This window comes from Myotis lucifugus, unplaced genomic scaffold, assembly GCF_000147115.1.
Source record: "Myotis lucifugus unplaced genomic scaffold, Myoluc2.0 scaffold_45, whole genome shotgun sequence".
NCBI lineage: Eukaryota > Metazoa > Chordata > Mammalia > Chiroptera > Vespertilionidae > Myotis > Myotis lucifugus.
In genome coordinates, this window is record NW_005871093.1 from 967,656 (window position 1) to 984,816 (window position 17,161).

The 17,161-nt window shown below is 42.7% G+C and overlaps 2 protein-coding genes across 5 annotated transcripts in view; one reads left to right on the top strand and one right to left on the bottom strand.

The window, feature by feature from the left end:
- Positions 1 to 26: 26 nt before the first annotated feature.
- Positions 27 to 9,880, top strand: TMEM248 (transmembrane protein 248). 3 transcript variants are annotated; one of them, XM_014455358.2, is made up of 7 exons: positions 68 to 201; positions 372 to 431; positions 3,768 to 4,053; positions 6,048 to 6,198; positions 7,234 to 7,417; positions 8,775 to 8,918; positions 9,676 to 9,880. In XM_014455358.2, the coding sequence occupies exons 2-7, from the start codon at positions 423 to 425 to the stop codon at positions 9,694 to 9,696; spliced, it is 795 nt and encodes a 264-aa protein (XP_014310844.1). In that variant the 5' UTR covers positions 68 to 201; positions 372 to 422; the 3' UTR covers positions 9,697 to 9,880. The 3 variants fall into 3 exon arrangements, with proteins under 3 accessions (XP_023609215.1, XP_023609216.1, XP_014310844.1); XM_023753447.1 differs by lacking the exon at positions 372 to 431 and having other exon boundaries at positions 27 to 201; XM_023753448.1 differs by lacking the exons at positions 372 to 431; positions 8,775 to 8,918 and having other exon boundaries at positions 27 to 201.
- Positions 9,881 to 15,844: 5,964 nt separating this feature from the next.
- Positions 15,845 to 17,161, bottom strand: part of SBDS (SBDS, ribosome maturation factor) — a 5,665-nt gene continuing 4,348 nt past the window's right edge. For both annotated transcript variants that reach the window (XM_014455360.1, XM_023753450.1), the window contains exon 4: positions 15,845 to 16,908. In XM_014455360.1, coding sequence (XP_014310846.1) covers positions 16,780 to 16,908 — 129 coding nt within the window. In that variant the 3' untranslated portion in view covers positions 15,845 to 16,779. The remainder of the gene's footprint in view (positions 16,909 to 17,161) is intronic.

Genomic DNA, 17,161 nt, shown 5'->3' on the forward strand with positions numbered 1-17,161 from the left:
AGTATCTTCTGATTAATTCCTTTCAGGTGGACGATCAGAATAATGTTCAACATCAACCCCCTGGAGAACCTGAAGCTGTACATCAGCAGTCGGCCTCCCCTGGTGGTCTTTATGATCAGTGTAAGCGCCATGGCAATAGCTTTCCTGACCTTGGGCTATTTCTTCAAAATCAAGGAGATTAAGTCACCGGGAATGGCAGAGGTATAGTATATTCTTTTTGTATGGTACATTCTAAGTTCTTTCAGGCTGGCTGAACCTTATCCAGGGGAATAACTCCTTTGGGCTCTTCACATTCTTTTCTTTGGTTATGACTTTTTATCCCAGTGAGAAAGGTCAGTATACAGAATTTTTTGTCTTTATCTCCCTTTCAGATAGTTATTGATTCAGATGAGGCTACCAGTTTCACTTAGACTACTTCAGCAATGAATCAGGTATTTTGGAAAGTATATTTGCAAAATGTTTGTGTAAAGAAGCTAGAGAATAGCTTCGTTTATATTCCTATGAAATTAGCTTATTGCAGTTTTTATCAACTGTAAACATTTGTTATTTTAAAGCCCACATCATCATCAGCATGGAGTTTTATTAACTATATAGATAAGAAGGGATCTTCAAGAAATTAGAAAGTGGGATCTTATTTCCAAATATGTTTGTCTTTTTTTATCAAGGAGAACTTCTGTTGCTTACAAACTTGCCTTCTAGATTTTACATTTTGGTCAATTTAAAAAAATTATTAGGACAGTGCCTTTTAATCCTTAATTTAAGCACATAATGGTGTGAACACTCATAACACAGATACGCAGCGCGGGGGAGGCGCGCGCGATTCATGCACGAGTTGAGTGAGCCAGTCAGTCAGCAGTCTCATGTGCAGTGGTTAGTGCTAGTTGCGTCCGCAAATTGCGCGTGGGTGACAAAAGTACCTACTCGAAGCATAAAGTTACCTGTATTTTTCCAACCAGCTGCAAATCCTACAGGTATTTTTGTCATCAATTTAAGAATTGTAATTATTTTGTGTTGGTGGCTTTATTATTATAAAATGAGGACGTTTTTAGCAAAGGCCAGCTAATGAGTACCCTAATTAAGTTAATAACAATGTACCTACCTATATAATTTAAGTTTAAAAAATTTGGCTCTCAAAAGAAATTTTAATCGTTGTACTGTTGATATTTGGCTCTGTTGACCAATGAGTTTGCCGACCACTGTGTTAGGGAAAATGTAATTTGATACATCCAGTTGTAATCTTACTGAAGGCCATATACTGATTTACTGATGCTATAGAGGTAGACTCGCTTGACTGCTTGGGGATTGCTCAAATGGCATTTAATTAATGCTAGTATAAGTGTAATTGGAAGTGTCACTTGGTTTGTCTTCACATTTGGCAACTTTTTGTAGACGAATGTTGCCTGGGAGAACGTCACAACCTGGGTTAGGTTATTGCTGTTTCTGCTAAAATTAAAACAAATCCTGATGGGTACTTTACTATGTTGATATCAGTTTAACCATCCTATCTAATAAAGATGGAATATGCAAATTGACTGTAACTTCACAACAAAGATGGCGGTGCCTACAGCCAATAAGAAGGAATATGAAAATTGACGTGACAAGGCAAGAGGCGGAAGGCAGCTCTGGCCAGAGTGAAGGCGGAAAGGCGGCTCCAGGCCGGAGTGAAGGCAGTGCTGGCAGCCAGGGGAAGGAAGGCCTATTCTTGCACGAATCTTCGTGCATCAGGCCTCTAGTCCTATCTAATAATAGACAAACATGGTAATTAACCATACCTCCGACACGCTTCCCATTGGCTAATCAGGGCGATATGCAAATTAACTGCCAACCAAGATGGCGGCCGGCAGCCAAGCAGCTGAAGCGAGCAGGAGGCTTGCTTGCTCCAGTGATGGAGGAAGCCAAGGTTCCCCGCCTGCCGCTGCCGGCCTCTGAGCTGCACTCTAAGAAACAATGTTGCAATTATAGAAGCTAAACAAACCCCAGAAACCTGCTTTCAGCCAGCTGGCCTCGGAGCTGGAGCTGCAACAGTGTTTCAATTATAGAAGCCAAACAAACCCAGATACCTGCTTTCAGCAGCCGAGGTCTCAGAGCTGGAGCCGAGCCTCAGAGCTAAAGCCGGCTCTCAGTTCCAGTGACAGCAATAGAAGGTAAATAAATCCCAGAATAAAAAAAAAGAAAAAAAGGAGAGGTTGGGAGCTTCAGTCACCCGCCAGCCTGAAAAACGGCCCTCAGCCCCTCACCCAGACTGGTCAGGCACCCCAGTGGGGACCCCCACCCTGAAGGGGGTGTGACCAGCTGCAAACAGCTATCATCCCCTCATCCAGGCTGGCCAGGCACCCAAGCGGGACCCCCACCCTGATCCGGGACACCCTTCAGGGCAAACCAGCCGGCCCCCACCCGTGCACCAGGCCTATATCTTATATAGTAAAAGGGTAATATGCAAACTGACCCTAACAGCAGAAGGACTGGGAATGACTGGTCACTATGACACACACTGACCACCAGGGGGCAGACGCTCAATGCAGGAGCTGCCCTCTGGTGGTCAGGGCGCTCTCACATGGGAGGAGCTCTGCTCAGCCAGAAGCCAGGCTGATGGCTGCCAGTACAGTGGTGGTGGTGGGAGCCTCTCCTGCCTCCTCAGCAGCGCTAAGGATGTCTGACTGCTGTTTAGGCCTGCTCCCCACTGGCAAGTGGACATCCCCTGAGGGCTGCCGGGCTGCCAGAGGGATGTCTGATTGCCAGCTTAGGCCCAATCCCCTGGGGAGCAGGCCTCAGCCAGCAGATGGTCATCCCCCGAGGGGTCCCAGACTGCAAGAGGTCATAGGCCGGGCTGAGGGACCCCCCCTTACCCCCCGAGTGCACAAATTTTTGTGCACCGGTCCTCTAGTGACATAATAAGCTGTCTGTGTTTTTAAAACTGCTTATGATTTAAACCATTAATACAGGGTGTAGATATTAAGAGAAGCCTGAAAACATCTTTTTCTTTTTTTCTCCCTTTGGAAATTGTTTCTGTTCTAAGGTAGCATCCCAAGTCCGTGACAAGGGGGGAAAAATCCCATGTATTGGTATTTACTTGGTTTCACATTCTCGAGAGAGAAGGCAAGGTATATAGAATTGACCTTTTTTTTTAAAAAAAATAATTTTTATTTTTCCATTGATTTTTAGAGAGAATGGAGGGGAAAGACAGAGAGAAACATAGATTGGTTGCCTCAGGCCTGCAACTGAGGTAAATGCCCTTGACCGGAATCAAACTCGAGACCCTTCCGTCTGTGGGCCAAGGCTCTGTCCACTGAGCCAAACCAGTTGGGGCTAAAATTGACCTTTTGAGGAAGCTTTATTTAAAAAAACACCAAAACACACACACAAAAAAACTAATTGCAACTGCTAAATGAGTTTAGATTAATGCTTTTAATGTTTTACTACTTTTGTTCAAGCTTTCTTTTCATGTTTATTTCTGAGGCTAAATAATTTTCTGTAAGTATAATATACTGTTTTGTTTTCTTACATATTTTCTTGAATAAGTTTATTTAATCCCACAGCTTATTTAATATCTCATGCCAATGAAGAATTCATATTTTCGGTTATGAATATGAGAGTGGTTTGGAAAACCACACTATTGTGGCAGTGCAAGAGGCTGATGGCTTTATTGTCTCTGTTATTGTAAAAGATGACTCTGAACCTGGTGTCCCCACTATGTGATGCGACCTCGAGGGTCATGGCAGCACTTTCAGACTGCTCACACTTTTTTCTCTCTGTTTCATTTTCGGAAGGATTGGAATACTTTTCTGTTGCGGTTTAATGATTTGGACTTGTGTGTATCAGAGAATGAAACATTAAAGCATCTCACAAATGACACCACAACTCCGGAAAGCACAATGACCAGTGGGCAGGCCAGAGTGTCCACCCAGTCCCCACAGGCACTGGAGGATTCAGGCCCGGTTAACATCTCAGTTGCAATCACCCTCACCCTGGACCCGCTCAAACCCTTTGGAGGGTACTCTCGCAATGTCACCCATCTGTACTCGACCATCTTAGGGCATCAGATTGGACTTTCAGGTATGTGTGTGTGCATCAGTTTCCTTTCAGACTTTCTCAAGCAACAACTGTCAGAGGACAGAGTATTAGCAGTAGATGGTTTTACTCAGACTGTTTTTGATTTTTGCATGTGTCTACCCTTAATAAAGTGCTTGGCACACAGTAGGCTCTCAATAAAAAGCCTATGAAAATGAGAAACTGGGAAGAAACTATAAGGTCCATTTCTGGTTTACAAACACAATGCTATCGTGTTGGAGATGGCAATACATGCTATAAATATTGCTGTTAGTTTACAAACTTGAACATCCACCATTAGCTCAGCTTATGGAATGAACTAGCATAAGCCTAAGATCTGGTCTCTTCCCTTTGGCATTTTGGAATTATGCCAAAGAGACAAGGATAACACGAGTTAATATTTATCAAGTGCTTACAGTAGTTCTTGGCACAAATCAAATGCTATATATACAGTGGAACCTTGGTTCTTGAACTTAATTCATTCTGGAAGACTGTCGGAGAAGCTATTTGTTCGAAAATGGAATCATTTTTCCCATTAGGAATAATGTAAATGGAATTAATCTGTTCCCAACCCACAGATTGATTCCCTGTTTTAACCTTTCTTTTATACAGTACATGTCTAATGTACTGTTTAATCAATAAACAAACACTTCTTTTCTTAAATATATTGAGCCACCCCTTACTAGCCTTAGACGGATCACTTTTAGCACATGTTCTAGGGATATCTTTCAAGAAGCATGTGGCATCTTCGCTTTTTATATATGGCTGCCTCCGAAATGCTGTCACTGGCTAATTCATTTACCCAAATCAACAACAATTCTTCTACCTCTTCAAGTGCCTGTGATCATTGTTTCTTTCACACCCTTAGCAACATTAACACTCTTGATGGCCTCTTTATGTTTTAAAATTGTGCTAACCATAAATTTCTCCAGCAACAAAAGCATTCTCTCCTTTCTTTGTTGCCTGAGAGACACTTTCTGTCATGCTGAGGTGACAGTATGAAAGGGTTGTCAGGTTAAAAATCAAAGTTTGGTTCGACAACTGAGACATTTTTCCGTGAACAACTTGGTCAAGAACCGAATTGTTTGAGATGGGAGACGTTGGAGAACTGAGGTTTGACTGTAAGTGCTTGTTAAATAATAATAAAAAGAAACACCTATAAAACATTGAGCACTACCCTTTCACCAGAACCAAACCCATAATCAACTGTAAGTGATTCAGGACAAGGTGAGAGAGTAGTGGAAGAGGGACTAATCAGGAAAGGCTGCATGCTGGAGGCCCGGGTCTTGGGAGAATAATCTTGGGTTATCAAGAGCCTTTTAAAGTCCCGAAAGACTTGGGAGTGCCTGCCAGCCTCCTATTGGTTTGTTATAGGTGAGAGCTGCTCCTATGGAAATAAGGTAAGGGCAACTTCTGGGGTTTCTATGTTACAAGTAGCCCTTTCTCTTCTGCTGTGGTGTTGAATACCTTGGTTTTCATTTAAGCTTCATCACTTACTGGTTCATGACCTTACTTAAGTCTGTTAGATCCTCCGATCCTCAGTTTGCTCATATGTAAAAGTGGAGCAGTAACACTTCTTTGCTCATGTCATGGGGTAGTGGTACATTTTAAGTGAAGTAATAAATATAAAAGCAGTTTGAAAATGGAAAGTTGCTGTGCAAATGCTAACACAGTGGTGATAATAACCCACCCAGCCCCCAGCTTTCCAGCTGGGGCACTGCCTGGGCTCTTGCTTAGCACCCCCACGCCTGGCTGAAAGTGGCCCCTCTCTGCTTGCCTTTTGGTAGCTCTGCCAGGTGAGCAGGCCTCAGAGTCCAACTCAGAACTGGTGTTGTTCCTGAAATCGCACAGAGGCAGGAGTCTTGCTTTGGTGGGTTGAAAGGTGATTCCTGGGTGGATTTGATGTCAGGATTCATTCAAATCCCAGAGAATAATAAATATGGATTCTTGCCTTTCTTTATCAAAAGAAAAATAAATCCACCCTGATTTCTCTTCCATAGGCAGGGAAGCCCACGAAGAGATAAACATTACCTTTACCCTGCCAGCAGCTTGGAGCGCGGATGACTGTGCCCTTCACAGTCACTGTGAGCAGGTGGTGTTCACAGCCTGCATGACGCTCACAGCCAACCCTGGTGTGTTCCCCGTCACAGTGTAAGTGGTTTTCTGAGCCCACAGGTGTATGAGAAGCTCCACTGACCATGAATGTGACTGGGGTGCTTTGGCAGCAAGTTCTAGGGGGGCTCACACTGCATCCCTTTACCTGGACCTAAGGAGTTCTTTAAGTTTAGTTTGGAATTCTGAGGTAGAAGTTCTCGTGTAAATAGCAGAGAGTTAGTTCCTCAGCAAGGTACGTGTTCTTAGGCTGCCTCTCCTGTTGGTAGAAGCACGTCACAGAAAAGATAAGGAAGAATGGATCCCATGACTAGAATGATCCAGAGTTAAGGCTCCCAGAAGATAAAGGTTTTGTTCATGTCCATTATCCAGAAAGAGTTATTTTTAAAATTGAGAGCATAAATAAAATCTTATTTTCTATGAAACAGTTACTATTTCTGGAATTTTTGCTTCCTATATTGAGCAACTGAAAAACTGTCAGTATTACTGTTTTGCCTTTACATTTTTTTGCCTCCCTTTTTCTGCAAAGGAGATAATGATCTATAAATACATGAAATATGCAAGATGTAGCCTATTTAAAAAATCGTATGGTGAATCCTTTTTCAATAAGAATAATTAGACAGGTATTTGTCTATTTTAGACATTTGGAGGTTTGGAGGACAAGATCAGATAAGTTAAACATTATTTGCTGTTGGTTGTAAATCTGATGGAGAAGTTTGTATGTCAAACTTCCTGTTGTAATTGAGAATTGAGACAGTGTGGGAAAATGGGCTTAAAAGGAGCAGGTTCTTCTTTGGCCACATCATATGCGAGAGGACTATGAGTTGAAATCTGAAGGCAAAAATCTAACACCTAAACTCTCAAATGCCAAATGCCTATTTCTTATCTGCTTATTAAGTAAATAATAAAAAGTCCCTGAACTAAAAACATGGTATTTACCTGAAAGAAACATTCATGTCTTCTGTTTCTTCCTTCCACATGTTTGGCTGTGGTCAGTGTTGGGCTCGGGGCTGTGGGGAAGACACAGTAAATGTCTCAGGCCACTGAGCACGTCTTTCCCGTCTTCCCCTGCAGACAGCCGCCGCACTGTGTTCCGGACACATACAGCAATGCCACGCTCTGGTACAAGATCTTCATGACTGCTAGAGATGCCAACACCAAATATGCTCAAGATTACAATCCTTTCTGGTGTTACAAGGGGGCCATTGGAAAAGTCTATCACACTTTAAACCCCAAGCTAACAGTTATTGTTCCAGATGTAAGTGAGAAAAATCATGTGTGTATGCATGTGCGTCCAGGAACTGTTAGAGTAGGTGGTGTTTACGTGCTTGGGTTAGCTTAGCCCCTGCCATTTCAGATTCCCAGCTAAGTTAATAAAAGGCTAGGTGGAGTGGTGGACACTTGGAAAAACATGCCACCTTTTGGGTTAAGAAAACTGTTTCTGTTCTTTGTTTTCTGCTTTGCTCAGCAGCAGTTACTTATTGAGCAGCTGTTGTGTGCCTAACCCATGGGGGTTACAAGAAATGCTTGTAGTCTTATGCACACAGCCACTCAGGAGAATATTTGGTTAGTGTTAGTATGAGCAGGGAGTGGTTCGGAATTCATAAGGGTAAAAGTACATCTTTGGATAGATAGGGCTGAATAGGATGTTACTTAAGGAGGAGAAAAGGGGAGGAAAACACTGTAATCTAGACTAGTGGGTAACATGCTAGTTTAGCTTCCGGCTTACACTTGAGCCCACTTTTACAGACTATACTGATTTTTTTACAAATGCCCTCTTCCTGTCAGTATATGTTAGATGGATTTCTTGCCTTTTTGCCTGGCCCTGTTATCAAGTTGTAGAAGTTGGTAGGCCAGGAGCCTGCAGGAGTGAGCAGTGGAGGTCAGGTTCCAGAAAGTCCTTTGTGCCTCTCTTGAGGCATTTAGACTTTTCCCTCAGAGGAGGCAATCCCCACCTGTGTTGGGCTGTAGGGGGATTTGTAAAGCATTGTGTTAGCAAGACTGGTCTGCCCACCTGATTAGTGTGAACGTCGTGGGGCCTAGAGATTTGGGAAGGAAAAGGAATGGAAGCATGGCCAGGATCTCGCAACAGCTGGCAGGGTGATTGATTGCATGTGGGAGGTCAAAAGATGTTTTCAGGCAGGACTTGTAAAAGTGGGGAAAAGGCCGAAGGAAGGAGGGAAGCTGCCTCTGGGGAGAGGTGATGCAGAGGCCTTCCTGGTCGGGTAGTTATGAGGGGTTAGGAACACAGGCTTGGGGTGTCAGCCATGCACCCTGAGGGTAGTCAGAGGAAGAGGACATAGCAAGAGTGGGGATTACAGGTGCGGGAGCCTTCTCGGGAGGAGACCACGTGGGGGGAGGGAGAGGGTGCTCAGGCAGTGTGGCGTGCAGAAGCCAGGGCAGAGGACTGCTTCAGGAAGGGAGGGGAGGTGTTCTCAAGAACATCATGTCTTCACTGAATGAGAGCCAGCTCTAATAGTTTAGAAGGAGAAATTTCTGTTCCAGTTTAAGAATTAAAGTTAAAGCATATCTGGAGGTGATGAATCGTATCTCCAGAAACCCAGCATAAAACTTTCAGTAACTCAGTGCTGATGTTTCTGGTTTATTCCCTCTAGGATGACCGTTCATTAATAAATTTGCATCTCATGCACACCAGTTACTTCCTCTTCGTCATGGTGATAACAATGTTTTGCTATGCGGTTATCAAGGGCAGACCTAGCAAGTTGCGTCAGAGCAGTCCTGAATTTTGTCCTGAGAAGGTGAGCATCGGATGGGGTCTGGCCCAGCATTTGGCTAGAGGTGTCTGTGGACAGAATGTTTCAGTCCTTATTGCACTGATTGTGAGTTTTCCTCCAGAGAAATTAGTTCCTGTCTTTTTCTCAGAAATAGTCTACCCTCAGTCTAAATTATGGTATTGGGTTTTCAACCCAAACCTTAGCTGTAATAAGTACTGACTATGCAAATTGCTCTCAAATCCCCACTGGAGAGCAGCTGCCCCTGGAGGGCTGCCCCCTCCACTTCATCAGCTTGGGAAATCATCTCACAGAGTGCTCATCAAGGTTTGGACACAGTTAACTCTTGGGCTCAGCACAGTGGTTCCACTAGATCAGCTGCTTCTGGCAGGAAACTTAAATTTCTATTCATTCCCACCTAGATGATTATTTTTTTCCCCCCTTAGGGCAGCGGTTCTCAACCTGTGGGTCACGACCCCTTTGGCGGTCAAACGACCCTTTCACAGGGGTCGCCTAAGACCATCCTGCATATCAGATATTTACATTACGATTCATAACAGTAGCAACATTACAGTTATGAAGTAGCAACGAAAATAATTTTATGGTTGGGTCACAACATGAGGAACTGTATTTAAAGGGCCAGAAGGTTGAGAACCACTGCTTTAGGGCTTTAATAGTTCCCCTCCTGGACAGATGCATACGGTGTGGCTCCCTGGTCTTGGGTGGGGACCCGGCTCCCTGGGCTCTGTTGTGTGACTGGGTTGCTTGTCTTGCTCTCTTCTAGGTTGCTTTGGCTGATGCCTAATTCCACAACTGCCTGTTTTCTGAGAGACTGAGCAAACCGTAAGCATTGCCTGCTGACGCCAGCCTGGGCCTGGACACTCTGTGAATACCATTCTTTTGCAATGTTGGGTTATTCCAGCCAAAGACATTTCAAGTGCCTGTAACTGATTTGTATATATTTATAAAAACCTATTCAGAAATTGGTCCAATGATGCACGTGCTTCACACTGGGTGCAGTCCGAACCCCACAGCCTCCCCTGTGGACTTGGTAGGATGATCCAAGTAGCGCCAGCAGCGGTCTCCCTGCCTCAGAGCAGGCCATAATGTCTTTACCAGGATCTCAGGGGCAGTTCATTGCTGGAGGGGTTGAAGTTTGCTTTGATTTGAAACAGTCTGCACCTTTGACATGATATTGCATTTCCCAAGCCACCAATCCATTTTGTGGATTTTATGTGTCTGTGGCTTAATACTCATAGTAGCAACAATAATACCCTTTTCTCTGTTCTGCTTGCAAGGAAACACACATCTTTCTAAATTTTCTTTTTTCTTTTGGAAAAAAAAAAGTCACATTTAAATACTATAGATAAGACAGACTTGTTTCTTTCAAAATCTTGAGTAAAATGTTCAATATTTAAAAGTCACCTACATGGTAAAGATATAAGTTTCATTTCCCACAGGAGTTGTGAGGAACCTGGTCTTGTGGAGTTTAGTTGGCACAGAAAGTTCCACTGTCTTTTTCTCCTCTGTTGTCCCTTCCCTCCATTATAAAAGTTAAAGCAGCTTCCTCACTCAAAAGGGCTTAAAAAGCCCTGTCCGGTTTTCTTGGTGGTTAGCGTATCAGTCCACCCACAGAAGGGTTGCAGCTTCAATTTCCAGTTAAGGGCACATACCTGGATTGCAGGTTTGATCCCTGGCCCTGGTCGGGGCACGTGCAGGAGGCAACCAAACGATTTGCCTCTGTCACATCTTTGTTTCCCTCCCTCCCTCCCTCCCTCCCTCCCTCCCTCCCTCCCTCCCTCCCTCCCTCCTTCCCTCCTTCCCTCTTTCACCCTTTCTTCCACTCTCTCCCACTTTCTTTGGAAATCAATGGAAAAATCCTTGGGTGAGGATTTAAAAAAAAAGGGCTTAAAAATTAAGTAAATGTCTCTAGAGTAGAGTAAAAATTAGCTGTTCTATTTTCTGGAATGCAGATGATACTATGGAAAGAGAATGATGATTTGGTCTAATAGTAATGAAAGGATTTCTTGTTTTCTTTGAAAAGGGAGTGGTTTTTCTTTCTTCCTTTTTTAAATGTTTATTTTTATGCAGTTAACATATCTTCAGAAGGAAAATGGCAGCTAGTAGATCATTAACATTACAAAGATCATGCCTGTGAAATTTGAATGAAAGCTATTCTGATTTGCCATTTATCAGGAAAACCCAAAGCATTTTTCTTTGCTATAACATTTTGATGATCTGGTTCCTTTATCCCTTTTTCCTTCTAATCCATCTTCATTAAAAAAAATTACGTGTTATCTTTTCTAGTCCTCTTTTGTTACTTGTATTCTGTTTTTCTTGATAGCTCTTTGCCTCATTGTCCTTAATGACTTCTGTGTTCTTGCAAGCAGTGCTGTAGCAAAAGGGCCAGTAAAACCTTGGGCATGACTGTCAGTACTTCTTCCCTTAATTCCAGGCCTGCATAGTCTGTTCTGAGTTAGAATCAGCCCTGCAGTCTGGAATATAGATTGGCCTGGAACATTTTAAACCAGGCATTCTTGAATGGAAAACAATTGTGGGCTTTTACTACAGATTGTTAAAATAATTATTAAAACATGTTAATATATATTTTTTCCTTTTAGTACATTTTAAGCACAATAATCAGACTTGCCTATCCAGTTATTTGTATGACATGAGTTGCTTCCATGATGCATGGCTAACTTGTTAGTTTAGTTTTCTGTTTGGAGACTTTGAGGATCTTAAGAAATAAGATTGTGAAAGCCTTTGGGCTTGGCCTTTAGAAACATCACTCTCTTTAAGACCAATAGATTTTAGGTTAAGCTGCTACTGAATTAATAAAATCCCAGTGAATGGAGTTCTAGGGATAGATTTATAGCTGGCAGAGTAATATAAAAGGAGACAGACAGGTGAAAAAAGTCAATTTCACTGGTTTATTCAATCCAACTTGTTGCTAATATTAATTACCCTTACTTTAATTACAGGGGATGGCTGGAATCTGTAGCCAGGGGAGGACAAACACTGTTAAGTGTGAGGAAAGGAAGTGCCAAAAATACCTGGACAGTATGATTTGTCGTGAGGCTAGGACACACACTTTAAAATCCGGCATTTACCCTAGAAGGCAAATCTCAAAGATCTTGTGGAAACCCAGAGCTAGTCAATTATATAAAGATAGGCTGGGGTGGAGGAAGGAGGCTATGTACCTGCTGGGTGAAGAGGCCTCGTAACTGAAGAGACTTCCGCTGGATGTAGGAAGTCCAGGGGACTGTTGCTGTGGGGCACTTGCAGACAAGGCCTCTGCAGGGTCTTGCTGGGGGCTCCAGGTTACAAGTGTCCCAGGCAGGGCCCGTTTGCCATCAGGGTGACCTCACCCAGGAGCGCGGCTCGTCCTCAGGCATCTTGGACTGGAGGTCCAATGAAAGGTCAGCAACTTACTATTAAAGTGGTTGTTTCAGATCATATTGATCTCTTTTCTTTTTCCTTTTGTCCTTTCACTGTATGACTTGAATCAGTTTTGATTCTATTTGTAAGTTTTTCTCATCATTAGGAACCTACCATTTCTGTTGCGTTTTCTTTGGCAGTCTGTAGGGATTCAGCATCCTGGTTTTTCAACCCTCCTGCAGGCACTGTGGGGTCACAAGGGCCAGTGGATCCGTTTCACTTCTCTTGCTGCATGATGGTCAGTAGCTGATGTTATGGCATTCACTCCCAGATTAATTTTCCATATTTGAAATGTGTGCATATGTGCTTTACCGAATAAAACATCTGAATTTATTTGCTGTGTCTCTGTTTCCTCCTGTCTGATGGTGTTTTCTAAGGCAAGAACATCTATAATAATAAAAGGGTAATATGCTAATTAGACCGGACATCATTCCAGACATCCTTCCTGACGAAGCCAGGGCCAGAGGGAAGCCGACCCGGGTCCTGGGTGCCTGCAGGTGGCCCGAGGGAAGTCACCTTGGGTCCCGGGTGCCTGCTGGCAGCTCCCGGATGCCGGAGGGAAGCTGGTGCCGGCAGCCAGGGGAAGGAAGGCCTACTCTTGCATGAATTTCGTGTATCAGGCCTCTAGTTTGTGATAATTAATTGAGGGTTTTTGAAGTAGTTCTTTCAAAGTGTCACCTATCATCAAAATGAGGAGTGGGCAGTGTTTACTACTAAGCTGGTCTCATCAAGCACACAGGTCTTCCTGAGAGCACAAAACTACTTTTAGTGTTGGACCAGCTAGTGTTTGCAGACCTGACCCAGGGTGATACAGGCCAGTAGGGAACATGGAATAGGGGTGGGAGTGCAAAGACATCCTTCTCAGTTACATAAACCCTTCGTGTGTGCCTGGCCTGAGTTACCAGAAGCAGACTCCTCGCTGGCTCTGCCTTCTCCTGTTACAGAGCTCCTGCGTGTGCTAGACTTTCTTTGCTAGGACACTGCACCCTCTGCACTTAGTTGTTGATGAGTGAAATAGAATTGTTTGACCATTGCAAGGTTAGATGGCTAGTCAATTATATTAAGTCTAAGGGGAGGAAAGGGATTGAGTTTTTAAAAAAATATATATTTTATTGATTTTTTACAGAGAGGAAGGGAGAGGGATAGAGAGTTAGAAACTGATGAGAGAGACACATCGATCGGCTGCCTCCTGCACACCTCCTAGTGGGGATGTGCCCACAACCAAGGTACATGCCCTTGACCGGAATCGAACCTGGGACCTTTAAGTCCGCAGGCCGACGTTCTATCCACTGAGCCAAACCGGTTAGGGCAGGGATTGAGTTTTGCTTTTGATATTATTTAGTCCCTTTCCTCTTGCTCACTCAGTATATAATCTGTTGGCAGATAGTGACAAGATAAAGATAGAGGATGATGGCTATGATGCTTTTGGGGTGATTGCAAAAGGCATCTTGGAAGAGGTACAATATGAAGGCACATGAAAAAGGAGGGGTTTTGGACTGTGCGTTCCATGCAGAGGACATGGCTTGACCCTGGTGCAGAGAGGCTGAACTCTAGGGCCTTGGCTTAGTGCTAGGTGGAGAATAGGAGTTGTGTAAGAACTTGTTTCCCCACCTGAGGACAAGATGACTCCAGGCTGCTGCCAGAGTGGCCCCTTGGGGTGGCCTGCGGGGGGGCTGTGCAGGGAGATGCTCTAACACCATCTGGTCCAGGAAGGGAGTTCTCTGAACTGAAGCTCAGCATGGCAGGTACAAGCCCTGCTCCAACTCCTGCAGGCCATGTAACTTTGGCTGAGTGGCTGAACCTCTCTGTGCCCCAGTTTCCTCATCTAAGTATAAGGATAATAGAACCCACTTGAATGTGGTGAGGATTCAGCAAGTCAGTTACTACAGAGTGCATAGAAGAGTGGCACTCTGTAATGTTTATTAAAATGGAACATTATAGTGAGGGGAGGTGTCCACGAGTGAGGCTGTTTTTCCCAGAGGATCTTCAGATGTATACCTATTCCAATGCCAAATATGGCTTAAAACCAGTAAACCTCGTTATAGCTTAGCCATGGACAAAAAGGTGTCCCTAAAAAGGGTGTAAAAGGCACAGCTCCCGTAGTCCAGTGCAAGACCTCAGTTTGAAACAGCTCATCTACAGCTCCTTGCTGGGCTTCATGCTCTCACACCTTGCTGCTTAGGGCCAGGGCCACCTGCTATGGGGCAGTTCAAGTTCCCAGAACCAGGGAAGTCTCTCACTATTTCCTAAGGCAAGGCAGAAGAGATCCTTGAAAATGAACCTTGAGAAAAAGGGTTAAATGTCGCTTTAAATTTACCAGAGCTTTAAAAAATGTCTTCTGTGGTGAATCATTTTATTCCATGAAGAGTTATCCACCCCCAATTTATTTGCATTTTATGAGTTGAAGTTTTTATTTACTTAAAACTTGAGTACACTAGTATTCAAGACACAATAATTTAAAATTAGTATTTTTCAGCAGGGAAATGCAATTCAAAACTGCAACGAAATGAATTGTTGGCAAGAATATGGAGAAAAGGGAACCCTTGTGTACTGTTGGGATTGCAAATTAGTGCAGCCACTACGGAAAACTATAAAAAAAAAAAAAAATTGAACTAGTGTACTGTATGACCAACAGTTCCACTTCTGGTATTATCTGAAGAAAACAGACATAATAATCAAAAAGATTTATGCAATCTTATATTCATTGCAGCATTGTTTACAATAGCCAAGATACGGAGGCAACTTAGATGTCATTTGATAGATGAATGGGTAAAGATGATGTGGTACATATATACAATGACATATTACTTGTCCATAAAAAATGAAATCTTGCAATTTGTGACTTGAATGGGCCTAGAGCAGCCGTGGGCAAACTACGGCCCGTGGGCCGGATCCGGCCCGTTTGAAATGAATAAAACTAAAAAAAAAAAAGACCATACCCTTTTATGTAATGATGTTTACTTTGAATTTGTATTAGTTCACACAAACACTCCATCCATGCTTTTGTTCCGGCCCTCCGGTCCAGTTTAAGAACCCATTGTGGCCCTCGAGTCAAAAAGTTTGCCCACCCCTGGTCTAGAGACTATTATGTTAAGTGAAATAAGTCAAACAAAGAGAAATACCATATAATTTCATTTATATATGGAATCTAAAAAACACAACAAAATCAAACAGAAACAAACTCTTAGATACAAAGTGATGGTTGCCATGGAGAGGGTGCAGGGAGGTGACTGGGCAGTTATTTTAAAACTAGAGGCCCGGTGCACAGGTAGGGTCCCTAGGCCTGGCTGGTGATCAGGGCCCATCGGGGCCTTCCTTCATTTTGCACTGCCCCCTGGTGGTCAGCGCACGTCATAGCAAGCAGTCGAACTCTCAGTTGGTCGAACTCCTGAGGGGACAATTTGCATATTAGCCTTTTATTATATAGGATGCGACATTTCTGGGAATTAAGATTAGCAGTGAATTCTACATGTTCCGCGTCATGTTCAAGTCAAGAACTCTTTTTCAGTTGAAAATTTCTGTCCACAAAACACATCTGTATGTTTATTTTGAGTGAAACATAAATTTACATTATAGAATATCTCTTTTGAGAACAAGTAGATTTAAAAAAAAACTTGCACAATGTTCATTTAAGTGTTAATACTAAAATAAATGCAATCTCCGATAATATCAGCTAAGATACAGCAGGTGTTTATCAGAACAGGCGCTGTTCTAAGTACTGCTCATACTGATTATTTAATCCTGCTAACAAAACTTGACCAGATAAGAGGCAGAAGGGAAAAAAAGGGAGTGAGGAAGCTGTCCAGAAACTCAAGCCATAGTTTAGTAACAATAAAGAGTGGCTTTATTGATTTCATAATTTTGACTATATTAACATATATTATAAACTTTAAGAATTAGAAATAAATGACTTTTTTTAACCAGGAATAATCTATGTTATGGCAGCATGTTTAATGAAATTTGTGTTGCACAGTCATATTTTTCAGCTGATTATGAAGCCATTATCCAAGCTGTATATTAGGCCAAGATATAGTTACCCCTATACATGCATTTCATTAAGTAGAAGTAAGCACTGTTTTCTTTTTCAGCAAATACTCCCTTTTGATTATACAGACATATCCTTCCGAAATTACTCTTATTATAATGTACAAAACTTAACTTTTTATTCACAAGAGCTGCTCAAATAACTTTCACCTTGGAAAGCTACAATGGCATGAGACAGCAAAATGCTTCTCTGGACTTCTGTGTCTTTAATTTTTCATTTTCCCCTAAAATCCCAATTTACAAATAAAACTAAATTAACCACAATTATAATTTAGCAGTCTTTTGTTTAACACAAAGGCAGAAAACAAACTAATTTGAGCAAGTATTTGGCAGACCACAGAAAGAAAACAGGACAGTGGGAAATGAAAACGTTTTAGTGTTTCAAAGCAGAAGAGACTGATGAATGTCATTCAAATTTCTCATCTCCTTCTTCCACATCTTTCAGATTGAGCACTTCCAAAGAACCTTTGCCTTTTGTCTCCTTTTGTATTAGGTCATCAATTTCTCTGAAGCAGCCTGGGTCAATTAGACACACCTGAAACATTTAACACAGCTGTTTACCACATGAAGCGCAATACAATACAATCAACACAACTTTAACTTCCTCTAAGACAGTGGTTCTCAACCTTGGCTGCACATTAGAATCACCTGGGAATCTTTTTAAAATCCTGATTTCTGGGCCTCATCCTCCGGAAATTCTGTCTCTCTGTTATGGTATGCGGTCCACGACAGTAGTAACAAAGAAACAGACTTTCTCGAGATGAGGCCCAGAAATCAGGATTTTAAAG

Bases quoted from the DNA above. Each gene is read 5' to 3' on its own strand.
- TMEM248 (XM_023753447.1), top strand. From the start codon at position 43: ATGTTCAACATCAACCCCCTGGAGAACCTGAAGCTGTACATCAGCAGT. The intron at 7,418-8,774 runs GTAAGTGAGAAA...TATTCCCTCTAG, and splicing joins TAACAGTTATTGTTCCAGAT to GATGACCGTTCATTAATAAA. The intron at 8,919-9,675 runs GTGAGCATCGGA...GCTCTCTTCTAG, and splicing joins CTGAATTTTGTCCTGAGAAG to GTTGCTTTGGCTGATGCCTA.